General features: G+C 47.5%; 1 protein-coding gene across 1 annotated transcript in view; it reads right to left on the bottom strand.

Moving 5' to 3' along the window:
- Positions 1-21,762, bottom strand: part of KNTC1 (kinetochore associated 1) — a 926,084-nt gene that overhangs the window by 581,634 nt on the left and 322,688 nt on the right. The window contains exons 32-34 of the mRNA XM_086942947.1: positions 15,256-15,328; positions 15,104-15,171; positions 10,138-10,418 (exon numbers count right to left, since the gene is read on the bottom strand). Of these exons, the coding sequence (XP_086799073.1) occupies positions 10,138-10,418; positions 15,104-15,171; positions 15,256-15,328 (422 nt within the window). The remainder of the gene's footprint in view (positions 1-10,137; positions 10,419-15,103; positions 15,172-15,255; positions 15,329-21,762) is intronic.

Genomic DNA, 21,762 nt, shown 5'->3' on the forward strand with positions numbered 1-21,762 from the left:
CCTCCTAGTTCCTAACCTTTGTTAGTACAGCGTAGCCCCAGCGATTCCCAAGGCCCTATGCTTTACTTCCTTTCGACTCGTGGTACTTATACCACTTCTTTAGTATATGGTTTTAGGGGCCACCAGGGCCTATCCATATTTGTGCAACTTTTGTATACTTATCAATTGAATTGCTCAAAGAATTCAGGGGACTATTTGTGGTAATAAATACATATATATTTTGAATATATATCCTGTGTGGTGTCCTTTCACTTGGTGTTCAAGGGGTTACATATGGTAATACACCGGCTTCACATGCCAAAAGAGTTTAGCCTAAGACTGCTTTGTCCACGCTACCACAAGGATAGCTGGTCTATAAGGTTGACTTACAACCAATCACCATAAGGGTTGTTTGGACTGATGCAAGGTAGTCACTAGAACTAGTGAACATCATATATCAGGCCAACTTCTCACAATCTGTACACATTAGCAAAAGTGTTAACGAAGTAGCTTACTGTAGGAGAGTAGGGTCTGCTTTCCTATGGTCACCCCACTTTTTGCTTTACTGGTTTTCGACTTAATGTGGCTGTGGGCCTGCTAATCAGACCCACAGCCCAGCTGTGCTCTCTCTAAATTTAATATCATGTACTTTAGGTACATTACCAATTGGACATTGGGTCACCTTATGATCCCCTGTACAGTGTACTATAGGTACCCAGGGCATAGGTGCATCCAAGGCCTACCAGGGGATGCAGCATGTATTATGCCACCCCTGGCTGGCCACTCATATTGACACAACTGGCTGATCACTCAGCTGGGGCAAGGTTGTGTAATCACCCCTTGCTTAGGTGTAGTATCCCTATACCTACCTTTACATATAGACACATATATACCTATAAGTCACTCCTATGGCAGGCCTTAACAATCCTGGAGACAGAGTGCTTGGTTTTATGTGAGATGAGGATCTAGCATGAGCTGAGCATGTCTGCAGCTTTCGAAACCATGTCCTTATAGCTGTTCTATGATACAGCCATACCATATACTCTTAAGTGCATTATAATCCTCGCGGTTGAATGCTAACTTTGGTTTGGCATTACCAAAACATGTTGTGTAAGGTGTCATATGCTTTGGAATACTACCCCCTCACCAGTTCTGGCGACGGGGGCAACATTCCACCCTTCTAGAGAGAGAAGACATGTTGTTCCCACTAAACCCGGTTAAAGTTAACCAGAGCCTCAGCATCACAAAATGGATGCTGCTGCCACAGACACAAGTCTGACCTCCTGCTGCTGGGAGTCCTTCCAGCGAGGGAGGCTTGGACAATAGGTTTCCTGCCTAGCACCACCCCAGACAGGCCATAGTGTATTTGGGCAGGGAGGGCTGAATGAAATGAGACACTGCCTGGGGCACACAAGGTGTCCCATGCATAGCCCTGTTCAAACCAGTTGTTGGGGCACTCCAGCCCCATCTCTGGCGCGAAACTAGACAAAGGGAAAGGGGTGTAACCACCCCCTTTCCTGGTCCCACCCACAGGAGGGACCTAGCAGGTAATCCAGCCCCTTAGATTAGTATATAGGTAGGTGCTGAGTCTAGAGACTTTAGATTTATCCTGACTGAAACTTGAAACGAAACTCTGGACCTTCGACGTTCTACTTGAAGATAGAAGACTGAAGAATTTTCGTGTGGTCAAGGAGTTACCACCCTGCACAAGCAGGCACCATCAAGCTATCAACGGTTTTCTTTGTCGTCGCTCCCGCCGGAGCCCGAACACAGAGCCTGACAAGACCCAGACTTCCAGACTTCCTTCAGCCCGATCCACAGCCACAGCAAAGCTGAGACCCGTGGAGGCGACGCGAGACGTGGGACCGGCCATCTTGGAAAGCCAGCGAATTGCTTTCCATGCAACTTCTGAGACACCCTCGAAGTTGTGCATTGGGGACTGAGAAGCCCCAGCCGGAGCATCATCTGCACCAAAGACCAGCCCTCCACACTCCACGAGTGCCGCGTGGGGCCCTTTTGCATTTTTCTGCTCAACGCGTCTGTCCGGGCACTTGCCCGTTGGCTAGTGGCCTCTGTGACGAACAACCTTAGAATTTCCACCGCTGGCCTGGTTGCTCCAGGCTGGCCCCTGCTTCCCTGAAAAGGAGCAGCCTATCAGACCTTGCTGGTCTGATCCAGAAGCCATCTTCAATTCCTGCGTGGGTTGCCTTAGCCAAGTCTTGTTGACTCCAATCTGGAAGCTGACACCGCCGACAGCGAGATCCTTCGTGGGACAGTCCGTGCACAGCTTCTGGTCGTCGTCGACACCTCCTGGACCACGAGGCTGCAGAGACAAGCTTCACGACATCACCGGATTGCTTTGCGACATCACCTGGCTCCTTCCTGGTCACTGGCTAGTGACCCAGACTCTGTCCCCTCTGCTTTCAGGTACTCTTCATCCTCGATCCGCCCTTGGATCCAACCGGACACTTCTCTCCTGGTCGCATGCAGCATCTTTCTTCAAGGCTCCATAGGATTCAGCGACGAAACCCGACACACTTTGACACCTATGCACCCGCTTCCTGTGGGTGAGGTAACGCGAGTACTCCAGTGCTCCTGTGGGTATTAACTATCCTAGTGTCCTAGTTTTCAGTGGCTTTCTCCAAGTCCATCCGGAAGTGACCTAAAAGAACTAGTTTCCATTTCTTTTGTTCCCATTCTTACTCTATGGTAACTTGCGTGTGTGAAAAGACACTGCACACGCCTCCCGTGGGCCTCCTACTTCCTATCCTTTGGTAGTACAGTGTAGCCCCAGCGATTCCCTAGGCCCTAGGCCTATCCTTTGTTCGTGACGTGGTTCTTATACCACTATTTTAGTATATGGTTTTTTGTGCCCCTAGGGTGCTACTGTATATTGTGCAACTTATTGTATGATAATTAAGTATCTTGTTATGTGCTTGTGCCTCTTACCTCGTAAAGAGTTCAGAGGGGTTGTGTTAGAAATAAATACATATATATTTTATATACAACCTGTGTGGTGTCCTTTAATTTGGTATTAAAGGGGTTACATATGGTAAAACAGCTGGCTTCACATGCCCTCTTGAGTTTAGCATAAGACTGCTTTGTCCATGCTACCTCTAGGATAGCTGGTCTATAAGGTTGACTTTACAACCATCACCATAAGGGTTGTTTGGACTGATACAGGGTGCCCACTAGGATACTGGACATCACATATCAGGCCAACTTCTCACACTTACTCTTCTACGCCTTCCTACAAGTTCTTCATCTAGACAGACTGTAAAATCAGTTTCAGACAAAGATCAGGGTCAAATATAAAGCATGTGTTACCAGGAGGAAAGTTTAAAACTGCTGCAAACTGCAACAAAGGGTAAAGCTGTTTGAACGGTAGACCCAGGCCTGTACCGACTCCGGTTCAGTAGTTCCGAGTAGAACATACACCTTGACAAATCAGGGTACTCAGAACAGCTTGTTCTGCATTGCTTTATTTTTTTAATCATCTTGAGGAGGACAAGAAATGATGGGAAGGCATAATCATGAGGAAAGCGATTTATTAGATGGTGCGGTTGTGCAATTTCATCATATAATAAACTCACTACCCGTATTGGACCAGTCAGATTAGTTTGAAAAACCTTAGCTCAACCCTGTGTAGCTGTGACTGAGATCAAAGGAACAAGTGAAAAACACTATGAAGTACCAAAACCGCTGAATAAGGAAGAAACTAGACGCAGTAAAGACCGGACACCAATTTCTAAAAATAAATGTTATGTTTATCTTTAAATAGGAACCTCAAAGGCAGGTGTTTCAGGAGATATGAACTTTCAAAGACCTAGTTAATCACTGCTTCTTCACCTAGTGAAATAAATCATTGTAATGGATCGTATAGTGGTAATTTAGCAAAACCTTCATAAAGCTGTAAACTACTATTCTAGCTCGCTTTCGTTGAGCAACTATAGCAGAGTGTTAGTCACAGGGAGCAAAGAGGTCCAGTTGGACAGTTACATTGAAGTCAAAGCAGTCGCCGGTCCAGTTTCAGGCTCTATGGGCGAGCTACCCCAAATTTCAATTGAGTGTTCTTGAAAATGAAGTGGCCCTGATGCAAGGGATACAGGAATGCTGAAGATGCTGATCCAGTGAACAGTCTCTTTCTGGGGACACCCCTGGGGTCCACGACCACAGTGGGAAGACTTTGGCCACATGGGAAGATGTCCCTCAAAGCCCAGGTGAAGTCCAGCTTAAAAAGCAGTCAGCAATGGTCTACTGGTCTCCGGTTACAGTGAAACTAGCAGTTCCCCTCTTCTGGTGATAATTTACTTGTTGGACAAGCAAACTGCAGTCCAATAACTCTCTTGTTTATGTATCTGAAAGAAATATTACAGGAGGTGGTTATCTTTTTCTTCTTATGGATACTCCTTTCCGCAGTTTGCTCTTTTCCGACTGCATCCCAAAGCAACGTCTCCCTGGAAGGTTTGACGGAGTAATGCCAATTAGACAAGGCAGTTAAGCAACTCAACAGGGCACAGAACCCACTTATAACTGAGTGCCTGAGACGCATGTAGCCATGCAGCATATGTCAGTACACAAAGCATCTCTAGAGACAGCCAAGGAGGCAGAGACAGCTTCAGTGTAGTGGGAAAGCCCTCTAAAGGGTCTTTCTTGACTAATGCATAGGAAATCTTGATACAGAGGATGACCCTGCATGAAATGGCGCTTTTGGTTACAGCTTTGCCCTTCTTCGCTTCAGTGGTCTACAAAGAACGCATCATATACTCTCTCCTGAAGAGTACGATGAAGGTAGTAAGATGTTGCTTGTCTGTAGTTTACTCTGTTCATGCACTGCCCCTCCTTGCTTGTTTGAAGAAAAATTATGATAATCAAAACCCAAAGAGGAATAAAAACAAGAAATAGGGTGAAACTAGCAAAGCAAACCTTTCAGGAAACGATCCACTGACGGCAATTTAAATAGGGAGGGTTCTCAGTCACACGCAAAGGTAAATAGGTTTACCAGATTGATCCTTAATCAAAACCATAGCTAGACTCTGGAGTGCAAGAGGAAGGGAAAGCACGTATTAAAGGGGTGATGCCTTTCGACTCGCACACTGAAATAACTTAGTACCGCGATCCACATAGTTGGATTTAAAGGTGGGCTTCTCGGCTGTCAAGAGAACGTCTGAGAGATTATCTGAAAGTGAAATGAACTCAGTAATTCTCCACATGTGCAGCCACTGCTCTTTGGGATTCAGGTGGCGGAACTGACCTTGCGGCTCCACAAGCATGTCCACTGTGCGCGCCAGAGCTAAGGGCAGTCGAGTACTGAGAGCTACTAGAGTTGCATACCATGCAGCAAATCCTATGTGGCCAATCTTGGACAATCAGCAGCACTCAATTCTCCTTCACCTTCTGCAGTACATTTGGAAGAAGCAGGACTGGCGGACCTGCAGGAAGGTGAAGCGCGTGCAGGTTTGGCTGCAAAACCCTTTCCTTTTGCTGCGACAAGAGATTCTCCCGAGGAGCATCTCTCCTCCAATCAGGCTGCCCAGGAATTCTGTATACCATACTCTCCTCTCCCAGTCTGCAACCATCAAGATGACTTGGGCACAATTGGTTCTGCTCTTCAGAACTTGGGAGGGAGCAGTATCGGCGGGAAGGCATATTGGAGTCCCATATTTCAGTCTAGTAGGAATGTGTCTCCGAGCGAGAGCCACTTTGGAAACTCTTGCACGCAAACGTACTGAAATTGTGCATTCACTGCAGTGGCCAATAGATCTAGAGATGATTCTCCACAGTTCTGGAAGAGACCTGGAGCCAAATCCAGTTGCCGATGCCATTTGTGGTCCGCGGCTGAGTTTGTCTACTTTGATGTTAAGAGCGCCTGCCAAGTGCTGCATGACCAGGAAAATGTCCCGACGATCCAGACATGTCCAGAAGCGCAGGACCTCCTGACACATAGTCCACAACCCCACCCATCCCTGCTTGTGGCAGGACAAAAAAGCAGTAGTGTTGTCTGTGAACACCTGGACCAGTTTCCCTTTGTCTGAGGGCAGGAATGCTTTCAATTCCCAGTGAATCGGCTTCAGCTCCAGATGACTGATATGGAGCCGAGTCTGACAGCTTCTGATCTCCATCCCTCCCAAATGGTACAATATCCCAGAAGCGATGCACTGGTCACCACTGTCGGCTCTGTGTGGGGAAGAGAGAAGGGTCTGCCACTGACCCAATCTCGGTTCAGGAGCCACCACTTGCAAATCTTGTGCAGTCTTTTCCAATAGCCAGACCGGATTAGAAAGATTTCCATGGTGCTGTGTCCACTGGAACCTTCAGTCCCAGTGAACAGCCTGCATGTGTCACCTGGCATGTTTCACCAGCAGGATGCAGGAGGTCATCAGACCCAGTAGCCTTCGAGTCAGTCTCACTGAGATCCAGGACCGAAGCTGAAACATCAGGATGATTGCCCAAAAGTCCTGGGCTCTCTGTTCCCGGAGCACAAGTTACTTATTTGTGTAACGATATATCTGTACGAGACATTAGTTAGTGATAGATTCCTTACCTTAGAATATCCCCAGGCGTCAGACTGGATCCGGAAAGTTTTTCTGCTTAGCAGTACCTCTGCGCACCAGTAGGTGGCTTCCTGCGGATCCGTGTCCGTCACTGGCGTCGTAGGCGCCGGAATGAAGTCATGGAGAGTACTTAGGCGCCACCCATGTGCATTTACGTCAGTTCTGTACACTTCTTTTTTCGCGCCAAAAGCACAGATCTGGATTGAGCACGTCCTCTGTCATATTATTTACTACTTTTTGAGACTTTTTTGTCTCCTGGTGCACGTAGGGATGCCCGGCTTTGAGACTTGTGGGTCGTGCCGCCATAATATGTCGGTTGCGGACCCCCATGATGTCTGCATCTACTGACTGGAGACCGACCATGACTCCCGGGATTGTCGATACTGTCGAGCCATGGCCCGAAGGCCTAGCGGGAGCGGCGCCGGAAGTTGCTGGAGGCCCGGCAGAAGTTGAAGAAGCGTGTTCGCTCTCCGACATCCCCCCGTCGCTCCTCAGAGGCGGACGAGGGCAACAAGGGCTCCGCCCCAGCGTCTCCTCCAGAGCCTGGTAGTCCCGCGGCCTACCCGCCATACCCGGGTCCAGCAGCAACTCCAGAACAGATGCAAGAGTTTCTTGATGCCATGGACCGCCTTTTTAGGCCTAATGCTCCCGCCAGCGCGCCCAGTGTTCAGATCCTGTGGCCCGGCAGTACCGCATCTGGTGCCGGCCTCGAAGCCACTGGATCCAGCGCCCTTGGCTCCGGCCCTGGCGCCACAAGGTGCATCGCCACTGGCTTCGGCCCTGGCGCTGCACTTGACTCGGGCCCCAGCTCCGCCCCTGGCTCCGCCACATGAGCCGCACTGGGTGCAGTTTATCCCACCCCTGCCGCGGTTCCCGGACCATTTTGTTCCGGCCTGGGATCCGCATTGGGATGCCGCTCTGGCACGGCCCTGGCCGGCGCCGTTCCCAGGGCCACCCCCGGCGCCGCTTGCTCCCGGGGCCACCCCCGGCGCCGCTTGCCCTCTCTCCGGCTCCGGCCCTGCCGCCACCGCCGGTTCCTTCTACTTCGGAGCCGGACGAGGACTGGGACGGTTCCAAAGACTCCCTTGCACGGCAATGTGACTCCGAGCAGGATTGAGTGGATGACCTTCAAGATGCGGGTGAATTTGATGTGTCTTCTGACCCGGGGTTTGCCTCCCCTCCGCCTACTTTATCCATCGGATATTCTAAGGTAAGGAATCTATCACTAACGTGTCTCTTTCAGATGGGAAAGTACGGAACTGCAGTGTCCAGTTTGGCTCCAATGAAAGGGAGCATTAGAAATAGGGTTCTTGTTGGCAGTTATGCACCCTGTCCGAACAGGAACCACCACTCTAGTCAGGGGAAGCTAGATAGAGCCTAAAACATAACCTTTGCTCACCCTCTCGCAGCTTGGCACAGAGCAGTCACGCTAAGCTAAAGAGGCAATGTATAAAGTATTTGTGCAACAAACGCACACGAACGCAATTAATGCACCACAAAGACTCCACACAGGGTTAGAAAAATTGATTATATTCTGAAAAAAACAAGACCTAAACAACAAAAATCCAATAAGTAAAAGTCGAGATATTAAAATTCTAAGTGAAAAATTGCGCTTAAACGCAAATAGCACTTTAAGGGTAAATTGAGGTTGCGCTAGACCGGGGCAAAGTCAACATTTCAAGCCGACCGCGATGAAGCATGGGCTGGGTACAGGCGCCATGCAGGCCCGAGTAATTGAGTACCTTGATCCTGGTCCAAAAGTTGGCTGGAGCTCTGAATTTGGTCTTGGCCACGGATCATCTTACAGTGCCATTGGCATCGTGATAGCATGGACCGTTATGGATTTAGGGTTTTCAATTCAAGTTTGTACTGGAGTTAGTAACCCGACTGGAGGCTCTTGCGGTTTCCATGGAGCCCAAAGGTGAGCCGGGGGCACACTGAAAATTTGTAGGATGGCCTCCTTGAAGGTGTCCATCTGCTGCGGGGTCAACATCGGCTCTGAAATTTGTGGCACATTGGGACCACCTGAGGAAATGTTCCATGGGCCTTTACTTTGGAGTCAGATTGCAGTATAGAGTGGAGTTCTGTTGCTGTCTTATGCTTATTATTATTATTATTATTAATATATTTGTATAGCGCGCAGCTACCCGAAGGTTTCCCGGCGCTAATGCTTCCACTGGGTTACATCTTACCAGAGGACTTAGACTGTGAAGTTAAGTACTCACAAAAACAGCCTCTGGGCAGAGGCCAGAGGCTTTGATTGTGAACCGAATATATGCAAAATCTGTGACTTCTTCCGAAGTCCAGTGATACTTCATCTCCGTTCTTGGATCACCTTTGGGTGCATCACAGCGCACCTACTGACTTAATAGTCGTGTCCCAAACACAAAAGGCACCCCGTGCAGGGCTGTAACCGACATCTGCTTCCTGTAGTCGTTGCGTAGATTGAAACCTGTCATTTTCGGGGTGTCAATTTCTTAGTGCACTATTCAAATCTTTTAAGAAGTGGTCAGAAAACCAACAAAGTTGATAGTGGTATTCAGGATCTGAGCTGGAAGAAGGGAGCTAAAATCAGCAACCAGGCTTGGCGCTTACTAACGTCTCCATTCTGTTACTTCCGGGGTGGTGTTGAGTTAGTGCAGAGCCGTCTGCCGCTACCTAGAGCACTGCCATGCAAAAGTTGTCCGAATACGGTCTGGCACCTAGGTGAGTAAACTGCAGTGAGACGTACCCATCAGAAAAATAGGAATTCGGCACACAGGTGTGGAGAGGAGCTAAAGAATTTTTTAGATCAAGTCTCATGCCTTGGAAGGTTCACAAGGTGAGGAATCTATGGTTAAAAGTATTCATCATAAAGTGGTGCTACCCACAATAAATACCTACTTTACGTATACATGCATATTTTGAGGTTAAAAAAAGTTTTTTTCTTTAAACCTGTGAAGAACTGTGCTTCCTTGCATGCAGTGATCAGAGCACACATCAAGTAAGAAGGACCATTACCTGACAATTTCTTTCTACAAGTGCATGAGGCCTCCATGATCTGATGAGAATGCAATCTTGCAGAAGTGCATACAGAGATTTCTCACCTATAGGAGCCTAGAAAACCATCCTTCCCTTTTGGCCTCCAACTTTGAACCTAAGTCCACATTTCCCATTTATAATCCCACCAGACCTGCTGGTAATTGGGGAGTTGAGCCAGAAAACCTATCTTCTCAATTATGAAAATAAATGGGCTGGAGGTGCCAGACAAATGTTCCTGAGCTCCCCTCCTGGTTGTCATTAACCATGAGGAACTTTCTTTTTTCAGGACCAGAGGAGGGCAATTATCTAGCTTCTTTTAGACAACCTTAAATAGATTTTCAAGGAAAATGCAGAAAATTGTAAATTTTTGATTCCCAAAATTGTTGTCGGCTCTTCAAAAAACAGCAGCAAATGAACACCCACCCCATACTTCAACATAAAACATTTTAGGAGTGCCTGTATTGCTACAACACTTTTGGATAGGCCACAAGAAATGCTCTAAGCTTCATTGTATCAAGTGGAAAAGACCAGACCTTCATTTCCAAGATGTAAGAAAAAAAACACTGATAGATTTTGCTATTACCTGCATATATCCAAAGCAAGGTCACTGTTACCAGCACCCAAGGACCTCACGGCCAACTCTTTCTTTAGCTCAAGCTCTGAAACCTGTAACAGTGAAGCCAACCGGTAAAGTCGTGACTCAGTGAAAGAGCCCTTGGCTTTAATATCTAGGATCACTTCTTCATTCTTCGATGCAGACTTTGATAACGCAGTCTCATAGGCACTTATATTGTCCTCAAGCAACTGAGAAACTAGCAGGCGATCCGCATACTCTTCAAATGAGAGAAAGATATCAAAATCTTCCTGCAAGATACAATAAATACAATCAGTGTATTTTAGTTCCATCTTATCACTCTGCATGGACAAGGCAACTCCACCCACCCTATCAATCATCGTATGATAACCTGCAAAGGCTGCGTTTAAGACAGATACAACAGCCCCTACCCGGGATCAGAGTTCCTGCAATGCTTAGGTAATCTATTTCTAACAATAATTCACAACTCTGAACTTTTAGTATTACCTGGGCTATGCAAAGCGTAAATGGCATTATCGAAAACCACTCCTATGCCCAGAAGTGGTCAAACTTGAAGTGGTTTTCAGCTAATCATGAGGCAATAATGCATGCTTCGAAAGCCAAGCTAATAAATGTATAAATAACCACAGATAAGTACAAAAGCTACAGCTGTAAGGGGGAGAACGCATGAAAAATGTATCATAGGATACCATTTGGCTTCATGAAAATGGAAGGTAAGCACACTACACTGTTAAAATATAATGGGATGAACTTAAAGGTAAAAATAATATCTTAATGGAAAAGATTGCATGCTTTGCATCACAGGTTTTGAGTTTTAGAATATTTTAAAACATTCTATGAAGAGGAGACTCTTCCAGAGGTACAATGAGAAATATGTTAGACAGCATTAAGATAGGAAGAAAGCACACACAAAAGTACATACAAATTTACTTCCATGTTTAAAGTTTTTACTTTACAATTCACATTAACATATAGCCTCAGATCGCTACTCTTGTCCAGGATTAAATGTAGAGCTCCCCAGAAAACAAGCCAAAATAACCACTAATCATTATACATTTGGTATTATACAACTTACAGAAGCTACGTATAAGTTAATGTGAATTTATCTTTACTTTTAAGTAATGACTAGAGAGGACACTAACTTGTTCGGCCCTCATAGGGTTGTCCTATGCAGTCCCTTAACTGTGAGATTGTTCTATCCGATCCCGCGCAGCAGGAGAGAGCTGAGCAGAGTTCACCACTCATGAGATTTTTCTCACCAAATGCAGCTAATGAGCGAAATCAATAATTTCTTGATGTTGATCATTATGCCAATATAGCCCTAATTACAAGTCAGGAGGTGTGGAATAAATGCATGGAGCTCTGCTCTGCCTGATTAGAAGTTGGTAGGTTTTTCCTCATCTGGTTTTCTCAGGTGTGGGCAAAACCATGGCCTTTATTTTCTGCCGCACAAATGGCAGGAGACTTTGGCTGCAGCACCAGCAGACCTCATTCCCCGTTTTCACTTCTGACAGAGATGGGGGGAGCATTCAAAGCATCCCCTGCCAGAAAATACCTTCCTTCTAGGACTATCCCCGCTTTGGCCGGGGGTTTTCGCATGCATTTATCATATGTGCACAGCAGGGGGTAAATGTATACATTTAACCCTACAGAATTCTGTGTGCTATTAGAAGTGGAAAAATCATACCCACGCAGTGATGTCCCATTCCGCGTGATTTACCTTGTGATTTGCTTACTAGGGCAGTAATAGTAAATTTTAATGAATTTATTGTTACTTCAGTATCGTCCAACTCATACTCAGGACCTAAATCTACAGCATTCACCTTAACCACATTTAATGGCCTTCAGCAGTCTATCTGGGTTCCGACAAGTCCAAGAAATAAAGGTACAATACAATGGCAAGGAAACTTTGGAGCCACTGTCCCAGGCTAACAGAGATCCAGATTTATACATGTTATGTTATGTTATGTTATGTTATGTTAGTGCTATTTGTATTGCGCACGGCTGCTCCAGCGAAGGAGCGTCCCGGCGCACCGACAAGGTGGCGAACACAACACAACAGGAAAACAGAAAATATTATTAAAAATGGGGGAGATGAGATTTTAACATAGCTCAGAAAATAGATGAGTTTTAGCGGCCTTGCGGAAAGAAAGCAAGTCGCCAAGGGTCCGGAGTTTCAAGGGGAGAGCGTTCCAAAGTGCGGCTGCCCGCACCCTAAAAGAGCGACCCCCCGCCCGACTTTGAACCGAGGGGCTACCGCGAATTCTTGGTCCAGCGAGCGCAAAGTGCGGCCCGGGATATAAGGGCACAAAAGTTGGCGCAGTAAGGGAGGCGATAGGCCCTTCAGAATCTTGAAAGAAATGCACAGTACTTTAAAGTGGATCCGCTGCCTAACGGGTAACCAATGCAAGGCTCGCAAAGTTGGACCGGCCGAGCAGAACCTAGGAAGACCTACGATTGCTCTGGCCGCTGCGTTCTGCACTCTTTGAAGTCGGGTTGGCTCGGCCTGGTTTAACCCTATAAAAAGGGAGCTGGCATAGTCCAGCCGAGCCAAAACCGTTGCTTGTACCACCAGTTGACGAGTTGCGGCATCAAAATATTTAAGGGCAGGTCGCAGATTGCGCAAGATGCCAAAGCAGCACGCCGCCGTCCTTTTGGTGTGGCCAACAAAGTTGAGGGAAGGGTCCAGCCAAACACCAAGATTTTTTATCTCCGCAACCGGAGTGGGGGTCGGACCCAACTCAGGGGACCACCAAGTATCTCCCCATAGGTCCGTCCGCTTCCCAAAGACCATCACCTCCGTTTTTTTGGCGTTTAGTTGGAGACAGTTGGACGTCATCCAACCAGCCACCGCCCTAAGTCCTTCTCTGAATCTTGGGGCATCCACCCCAGAGTCCCCGCTGATCGTGACCGCTAGCTGGGTGTCATCTGCGTACGACACCATGGTCATACCACAGAGCTTCACAACCTCAGCCAGCGGCCTCACGTAGATGTTAAACAACGTGGGACTCAGCGAGGAACACTGCGGGACCCCAAGAGACAGAGGATGACATTTGGACTGATAGGGCGGGGACGCCACACAGAAGACACGATCCCTGAGAAACGAACGAAACCACTGGTGTGCAGTGCCGATCACCCCTATCTCCTCAAGACGCTGCAGGAGAATATCATGGGAGACCGTGTCAAAGGCGGCACTTAGGTCTAACAAAACAAGCGCCGCCGTTTGACCTGCATCCAGAACTGCCCACAGGTGCTCGACCATAGATAGCAATGCTGTCTCCGTACTGTGGCCAGCCCGAAAACCATTCTGGGTGTCGTCCAGAATGTTGGCACGCGACAGATGATCAGTGAGGGCGGTGTTAACATGCACCTCCGCGAGTTTGGCTGGCCACGGGAGAAGCGAAATCGGGCGGTAGTTCTCCGATTTTGTAGGGTCGAGAGATGGTTTTTTCAAAATGGGCATTACTACCGCATGCTTCCATTTCAAAGGCACCTGGCCAGATGATAGCGACATGTTGATTAAGTCAAAAACCGGGCGAGCAAAAGTCTGGTCTCTGAACATTGGTGGCTTGAGCGGGTCGACCGGCGACCCAGACTTAACTCGGAGAGCCCGGGCCGTGTAAGACTCCAAAGAGAGATAGGGGAGAGAGTCTAGCACCACCTGATCCGGCAGGATGGGTGGCCCCATACTGGTTTGTGCAGTGGTGGGGAAGGCCCTATAGATGGTCTGGACCTTCCATTTGGTCTTGGAATTTCCATCATGGACTATTGCCCATGAAATGACAATACTGACTGGGAGTAAGACCTTTTCTGATGGATACTCCATCTTACCATACATTTATCATCTAGAAGTATTGCCAAGCATGAGTCGATCCAAAATAATTTTACCATCCACTTATCTGCCACGGGGTGACCCCATTGCAAGACAAACCATGTACCACTATGTCACTGTCAACACAGTGGTCCCAGCATCATAAATGTGCAACTTCCACTGGAGGCATCTGCTCTTTCTAATATTCACACTTCAAAGAAGCCAGGACTAAAAGGTGTAGCTAACCTTTAAAGAAACATCCAAAGCATTATCAAAGAACAAACACTGTCACAGGAAACTCTACATAACTTTATGGACACAACAGCCCTTTATAGTAAACTTATTTACACAAGATACACTGGATCTGGAACTTTTCTTAGCTGTACCACTTCAACAGCAGCAAGAGGTTCTGAACGTCATGAGTTGCTGCACAATGTCATTTGCAGAATCAGAAAGAGTGGAAGTGACTTTGGAAGTCAAATAAAGGATGAAGCTTAACAAAAGAAATTGCACTTTAACCAGGTTGTTCTGTATTCCTGCAGATGGCATAACGCAAAGGTAGGAGTCAAAAGAAGGACCACAAAAATAAGAATCACCCTTAGGAGGGGAAGTGGAGTGTGATCAGGAATTTGTGGCAGTCATAATGACTGGAAATACTTTTTTCCCCCATTACCACAAATTCCTTATATGAAGTCGCCCAAAGCAGCCCAAGGTCAAAGCCACCAAAAAGTCACTTTTTTACGTAAGGAACATCAAGAAAAAGTGTAAATCTTCAAACAGGGTCCCATACTAAAGAGAACCGGGTTGAGATCCCACTGGAGAACCCTGAAACGCATAGGAGTTTAATTTCTCTGTTCCACTTTAAGAAACAGTGTTACTAGAGGGAGCTTAAAGTGGGTTACATGATCAGGGAAAAATGCAAGTTGCCCTTTCTCCAAGCCTACATTTAAATCTTTTTCAGTCAGAGATAGTGCAGAATATTGAAAACTCCCGCGTGTTGAGAATAGAACTATCGTTCATGTACACAGCGAAGACCAAACCACTGCTCAAATATACTGCTCTTGTGGAAGGATGACTGGCATGCTAGAGAACATCAAGAACTTCTGTATGCAATTCATAATCAGACAGCTCAACAACTCCTACCTGTAACCTGTAGAGTGCTTCAAAGATTTTTAACTGTTGAGCAAAATACGTGATCTTCAGTCGATCCTCTAAAGTAAAGACAAAGTGAACATATTAGTAATACTCTTAGGGACACCATACAAATAAATTAAACTCCGATCTCAAATTCTTACCTTTTTGAAGGTAGAGAATTAATTTCAGAATCTCCACCATTGTTTTCGCTACGGACATTTGATAGCCTTTACCCTGAAAAGTCAATCCAGGATTTTTAAAAACCTTTTCATACATATGGACACAATTTCAATTGTTGTTTCAAAAGTTACAAATCCATCTAAATTTAGTTTTTTATAGCTGCAGTACAAACTTACAAATCCCGGCAAAGTGTTGTAGCTCAACAAAATCCAGATCTGGCTTTGTAAGGCACACTTGACAAATCGACCCTACGGCCCAGATTGTAAGTGGACTGGAGTTAGGTACATCAATGCCATGCAGCCGGAAATAACACCTCATGCAATTTTACCAGCCACATTTTTCAGATGCTAAAATTGGGCATGCTGGAACAGGAAAAGCGAGCTGGTTTCAACTGGTCATTGAGCTATCCCATCCTGAAAAGAAATAGGCTTGGAAAAGTGTAAGCTGTAAATCACTAGAAGAAAGCACATACAGCCAGATTCAAGAAGGTAAAATCAGATCGCAAAGGGCCAGATTTTGCGAATCTGGTCCTTTGCGAGCGCTTTTATTGCATTTGGGATTCATCATCCTAAATGCAATATTTGCAAAATCTGAAATCGCTAAATTGCGAGTAATTGCATTTAAGGAATCTCTACTTGAGATTCCTTAAATGCAATTCATGAACCATTTTAGAATTGCGAATTCGCAATTTTTGGCCGCTATTTACCGCAAAGTCTGACTTCGTGGTAAATAGCGAAAACTTAGAAAAATGCACTTTAGTGCATTTTTTAAGTTGGATGTTACACACACACATGTCCTTTGGACATGTGTGTGCGCAACACCTGTGTAAATCACCATTTCAGGGGTGCTACAGGGTGTCCTTTGGACACTCTGGCACCCTTGAAATCGCTTCCTTATTTGCGATTCGCTAATTGCTAATCGCAAATAAGGATTGACTCCCCATTCATTCCTATGGGCCTGGCCCATAGGAATGAATGGGGAGTCAATCCTTATTTGCGATTAGCAATTAGCGAATCGCAAATAAGGAAGATGTAGAATTCGCTATAAATTTTGCGATTTCTACATGCATCCCGTTTTGTGAGTCTTTAATAGCGATTCCTTAATAATCGCTATTAAGGACTCGCAAAAGAGGAGCATGATGAATCTGGGGGTAAGCCATCCCACAAAGGACCAAGCATTGACTTAGTTACTACGTCTCGCATATGAAAGCCATTGATTTTGGCAATGGTTTTTAGAAGTCTTGCACAGCAGTGCAGCTGTTGTGCAGCATGGCTAAAACTTTAACAAAGCGCAATGACATGGGCACTGCTAAAGCATTTTTTAAATGTATAAATGTGGGACTGGGTTTGGGACGAGGCAGCACAAGAAGGTAGGGTCGGAAAGAAGGAAACCTGTGGAGGAGAGGACAAGTGAGAGACAATGGCGAAGCACACAGACAACGGAAGGTGGGCGGGAAGCTGGGGAAGGGTCTGGAGAAGCAAACTGACAATGGAGGGTGTGTGTGAGGGGCTAGGAATGCACACAGACATTAGATGGAAGCTGGGACGGGCTGGGAAAATCAAATGGCTACTGGGCAGGATACTGTGGAAGAAAACTGAAAACGAAGGGTGTGGTGGCCAAGAAGGAACTGGGACAGCAAGCTGAACATGAAGGGTGGGCGGAAGCAGCAGTGAAAGCAAGCTGACAAAGGAGGGTGGGTATGTGGGAGGGGCAGGAGTGGCAAGCTGACAAAAGAGGGTGGGTATGTGGGAGGGGCAGGAGTGGCAAGCTGACAAAGGAGGGTGGGTATGTGGGAGGGGCAGGAGTGGCAAGCTGACAAAGGAGGGTGGATATGTGAGAGGGGCAGGAGAGGCAAGCTGACAAAGGAGGGTGGGTATGTGGGAGGGGCAGGAGAGGCAAGCTGACAAAGGAGGGTGGGTATGTGGGAGGGGCAGGAGTGGCAAGCTGACAAAGGAGGGTGGGTATGTGGGAGGGGCAGGAGTGGCAAGCTGACAAAGGAGGGTGGGTATGTGGGAGGGGCAGGAGTGGCAAGCTGACAAGGGAGGGTGGGTATGTGGATGGGGCAGCTGTGGCAAGCTGACAAAGGAGGGTGGGTATGTGGGAGGGGCAGGAGAGGCAAGCTGACAAAGGAGGGTAGGTATGTGGGAGGGGCAGGAGTGGCAAGCTGACAAAGGAGGGTGAGTATGTGGGAGGGGCAGGAGTGGCAAGCTGACAAAGGAGGGTGGGTATGTGGGAGGGGCAGGAGTGGCAAGCTGACAAAGGAGGGTGGGAGGGAGGAGCTGAAGGAAGCAAGCTGACCACGGAGGTAAGGGGGAGTGAGGAGGGAAAGGCTGGGGAAGCAATATGACAAAGGATGGAGGGCGGGAGGATGAGGCTGGGGAAACAAGTTGGCCACAGAGGGTCGGTGGAAAAGGACCAGGGAATGTAGGGAGTGCGGGAGCTGAGGCCACAATCGGATAATGGAAGGTGGTCGGGTATGGTTGGAGCAGCAAACTGACAACAGAGGAAGGACAGGAGGGGCTGGGGCCAATACTGACAATGGAGGGTGGGCAGAAGGGACTGTGGAAGAAAGACAACTGGGGTCAGGAGCAAGATGACCATGGAGAAAAGGGAGAGGAACGCAAGATACAACTGAGGAAGCAAAAGGGCAGTGGCAGGAGGAAACACAATAACAATGGAGGGTGGAGAGAAGCGTCTGGAGACTCAAACGGACAATGGCTTTCTGATGGAGCAAACAAGGGAGTGGTTGGTAAGCAAGAACAGCAACTGAGGAAGAACAGCCAGGGGAAACATGAAGGGGTAGAAGTACAAGAGAGAAACTGCTAGAAAATATGTGCACCAAGTGCATAAACAAAAAGAAACAAGCATTTGCAATGCAATAGGTCTCGCATTAGGAAAGTTTGAGCTATTGGTCTTGTAAATGACAAATTTTGTGTTGGTTTTGAAAATAGCGAAATTAATAGCTTTTTCATTTACAATGCCAATACTTTTATCTTTAGCAAATGTGACACCTATAGCATTTGTAATGCAACATGTTTTGTATTTATGTGACTTAGATGTATGGATATTACAAATAACAATGGCTTTTCATTTTTTTAAAATAATTAATACTTAAATAAAAGTTATTGTCATTTATAATGGCAATAGCTTAAACTTTTGTAAATAACTTTTGTGAAGATTATGTTCAGTGTATTTTATTGTGACGAAAATCCAAGAACAGAAGTGAAATATTAACATATTTTAGTGACATTTGTAATAAACCTTGAAAAATTGGGAGAAAATATTTGAACCAGTTGTTGTTGAATGGTTGCACAGATTGATACTGTGGTGGCGCTGAGTGATGTGGTGGCGTTGAGTGATGATGTGGTGGCGTTGAGTGATGATGTGGTGGCGCTGAGTGATACTGTGGCGTTCAGTAATGCTGTGGTAGCGCATAGTGATGCTGTGGTGCCCCTGAGTGATGCTGTGGTGGTGCGATAGATAGATAGCGTGAGGGCGATAGATAGATAGATAGCGTGAGGGCGATAGATAGATAGATAGCGTGAGGGCGATAGATAGATAGATAGCGTGAGGGCGATAGATAGATAGATAGCGTGAGGGCGATAGATAGATAGATAGCGTGAGGGCGAGCGATAGAGTGAGGGCGAGCGATAGAGTGAGGGCGAGCGATAGAGTGAGGGCGAGCGATAGAGTGAGGGCGAGCGATAGAGTGAGGGCGATAGAGTGAGGGCGATAGAGTGAGGGCGATAGAGTGAGGGCGATAGATAGAGTGAGGGCGATAGATAGAGTGAGGGCGATAGATAGAGTGAGGGCGATAGATAGAGTGAGGGCGATAGAGTGAGGGCGATAGATAGAGTGAGGGCGATAGATAGAGTGAGGACGATAGATAGAGTGAGGACGATAGATAGAGTGAGGGCGATAGATAGATTGAGGGCGATAGATAGAGTGAGGGCGATAGATAGAGTGAGGGCGATAGATAGAGTGAGGGCGATAGATAGAGTGAGGGCGATAGATAGAGTGAGGGCGATAGATAGAGTGAGGGCGATAGATAGAGTGAGGGCGATAGATAGAGTGAGGGCGATAGATAGAGTGAGGGCGATAGATAGAGTGAGGGCGATAGATAGAGTGAGGGCGATAGATAGAGTGAGGGCGATAGATAGGAGTGAGGGCGATAGATAGGAGTGAGGGCGATAGATAGGAGTGAGGGCGATAGATAGGAGTGAGGGCGATAAATAGAGTGAGGGCGATAAATAGAGTGAGGGCGATAAATAGAGTGAGGGCGATAGATAGAGTGAGGGCGATAGATAGAGTGAGGGCGATAGATAGAGTGAGGGCGATAGATAGATGTGTGTATGGGTGGTTGTGTGTGTGTGGTTGTGTGTGTGTGGCTGTGTGTGTGTGTGTGGCTGTGTGGCTGTGTGTGTGGCTGTGTGTGTGTGGTTGTGTGTGTGTGGTTGTGTGTGTGTGGTTGTGTGTGTGTGGTTGTGTGTGTGTGGTTGTGTGTGTGTGTGGTTGTATGTGTGGCTGTGGGTGTGGTTGGATGTGTGTGGTTGTATGTGTGTGGTTGTGTGTGTGTGTGGTTGTGTGTGTGTGTGTGGTTGTATATGTGTGTGGTTGGGTGTGTGGTTGGGTGTGTGGTTGGGTGTGTGGTTGGGTGTGTGGTTGGGTGTGTGGTTGGGTGTGTGGTTGGGTGTGTGGTTGGGTGTGTGTGTGGTTGGGTGTGGTTGGGTGTGTGTGTGGTTGGGTGTGTGTGCGGTTGTGAGTGTGGGGTGATGTGTGGGGTGATGTGTGTTTGTGTGTGGGGTGATGTTTGTGTGTGGTTGTGTGGTTGTGTGTGGTTGTGTGTGTGTCTGTGCGTGGTTGTATGTATGTGTGTGTGTGCGGTTACAGAAGAGAGCAGCAGATCAGCACAGCAGAAGAGGACAGGGAGTTAAAGAAGGAGGCGGGTGGAAGAGAGCAGCAGATCAGCACAGGAGAAGAGAACAGGGAGTTAGAGAAGGAGGCGGTGGAAGGGAACAGCAGATGAGCACGGGAGAAGAGAACAGGGAGTTGGAGAAAGGGCGGGGTGGAAGAGAGCAGCAGATCAGCACAGGAGAAGGGAACAGGGAGTTATAGAAGGAGGCAGTGGAAGGGAACAGCAGATCAGCACAGGAGAAGAGTTGGAGATGGAGAAAGGGTGGGGTGGAAGAGAGCAGCAGATCAGCACAGGAGAAGAGAACATGGAGTTAGAGAAGGAGGCGGTGGAAGGGAACAGCAGATCAGCACAGGAGAAGAGAAGAGAACAGGGAGTTAAAGAAGGTGGTGGGGTGGAAGAGAGAAGCAGATCTGCGCAGGAGAAGAGAACAGGGAGTTAAAGAAGGAAGCGGGTGGAAGAGAGCAGCAGATCAGCACGGGAGAAAAGAACAGGGAGTTAAAGAAGGAGGCGGGTGGCAGAGAGCAGCAGATCAGCACGGGAGAAAAGAACAGGGAGTTCGAGAAAGAGGCAGGTGGAAGACAACAGCAGATTAGGACAGGAGAAGAGAACAGGGAGTTAAAGAAGGAGGTGGGGTGGAAGAGAGCAGCAGATCAGCACAGGAGAAGAGAACAGGAAGTTAAAGAAGGAATTGGGGTGGAAGAGAGCAGCAGTTCAGCACAGGAGAAGAGAACAGGGAGTTAAAGAAGGAGGCGGTGGAAGAGAACAGCAGACCAGCACAGGAGAAGAGAAGAGAACAGGGAGCTAGAGAGGGAGGCGGTGGAAGAGAGCAGCAGATCAGTACAGGAGAATAGAAGAGAACAGGGAATTCGAGAAGGAGGTGGGTGGAAGACAGCAGATCAGCACAGCAAAAGAGAACAAAGAGTTAAAGAAGGAGGTGGGGTAGATAAGAGCAGCAGATCAGCACAGGAGAAGAGACCAGGCAGTGAAAGAAGGAGGCAGCGTGGAAGAGAGCAGCAGATCAGCACAGCAAAAGAGAACAGGGAGTTAGATAAGGAGGTGGATGGAAGAGATGGAGGAAGGGAGGGCGATAGAGTGAGGGCGATAGATAGAGGGAGGGCGATAGAGGGAGGGAGGGCGATAGCTAGATAGGGGGGCTATCGATATAGAGGGAGGGCGATAGATGAAAGAGTGAGGGCGTAGAGTGAGTGAGGGCAGTAGAGTGAGTGAGGGCGGTAGAGTGAGTGAGGGCGGTACAGTGAGTGAGGGCGGTAGAGTGAGTGAGGGCGGTAGAGTGAGTGAGGGCGGTAGAGTGAGTGAGGGCGGTAGAGTGGTAGAGTAAGGGCGGTAGAGTGGTAGAGTGAGAGTGGTAGAGTGAGAGCGGTAGAGTGGTAGAGTGAGGGCAGTAGAGTGGTAGAGTGAGGGCAGTAGAGTGAGGGCGGTAGAGTGGTCGAGTGAGGGCGGTAGAGTGGTAGAGTGGTGAGGGTGTGTGAGAGGGTGAGGGTGTGTGAGAGGGTGAGGGTGTTTGTGAGAGTTAGGGTGTGTGTGAGGGTGAGGGTGTGTGTGTGAGGGTGTG

This window comes from Lissotriton vulgaris, chromosome 11, assembly GCF_964263255.1.
Source record: "Lissotriton vulgaris chromosome 11, aLisVul1.2, whole genome shotgun sequence".
NCBI classification, from domain to species: Eukaryota; Metazoa; Chordata; class Amphibia; order Caudata; family Salamandridae; genus Lissotriton; species Lissotriton vulgaris.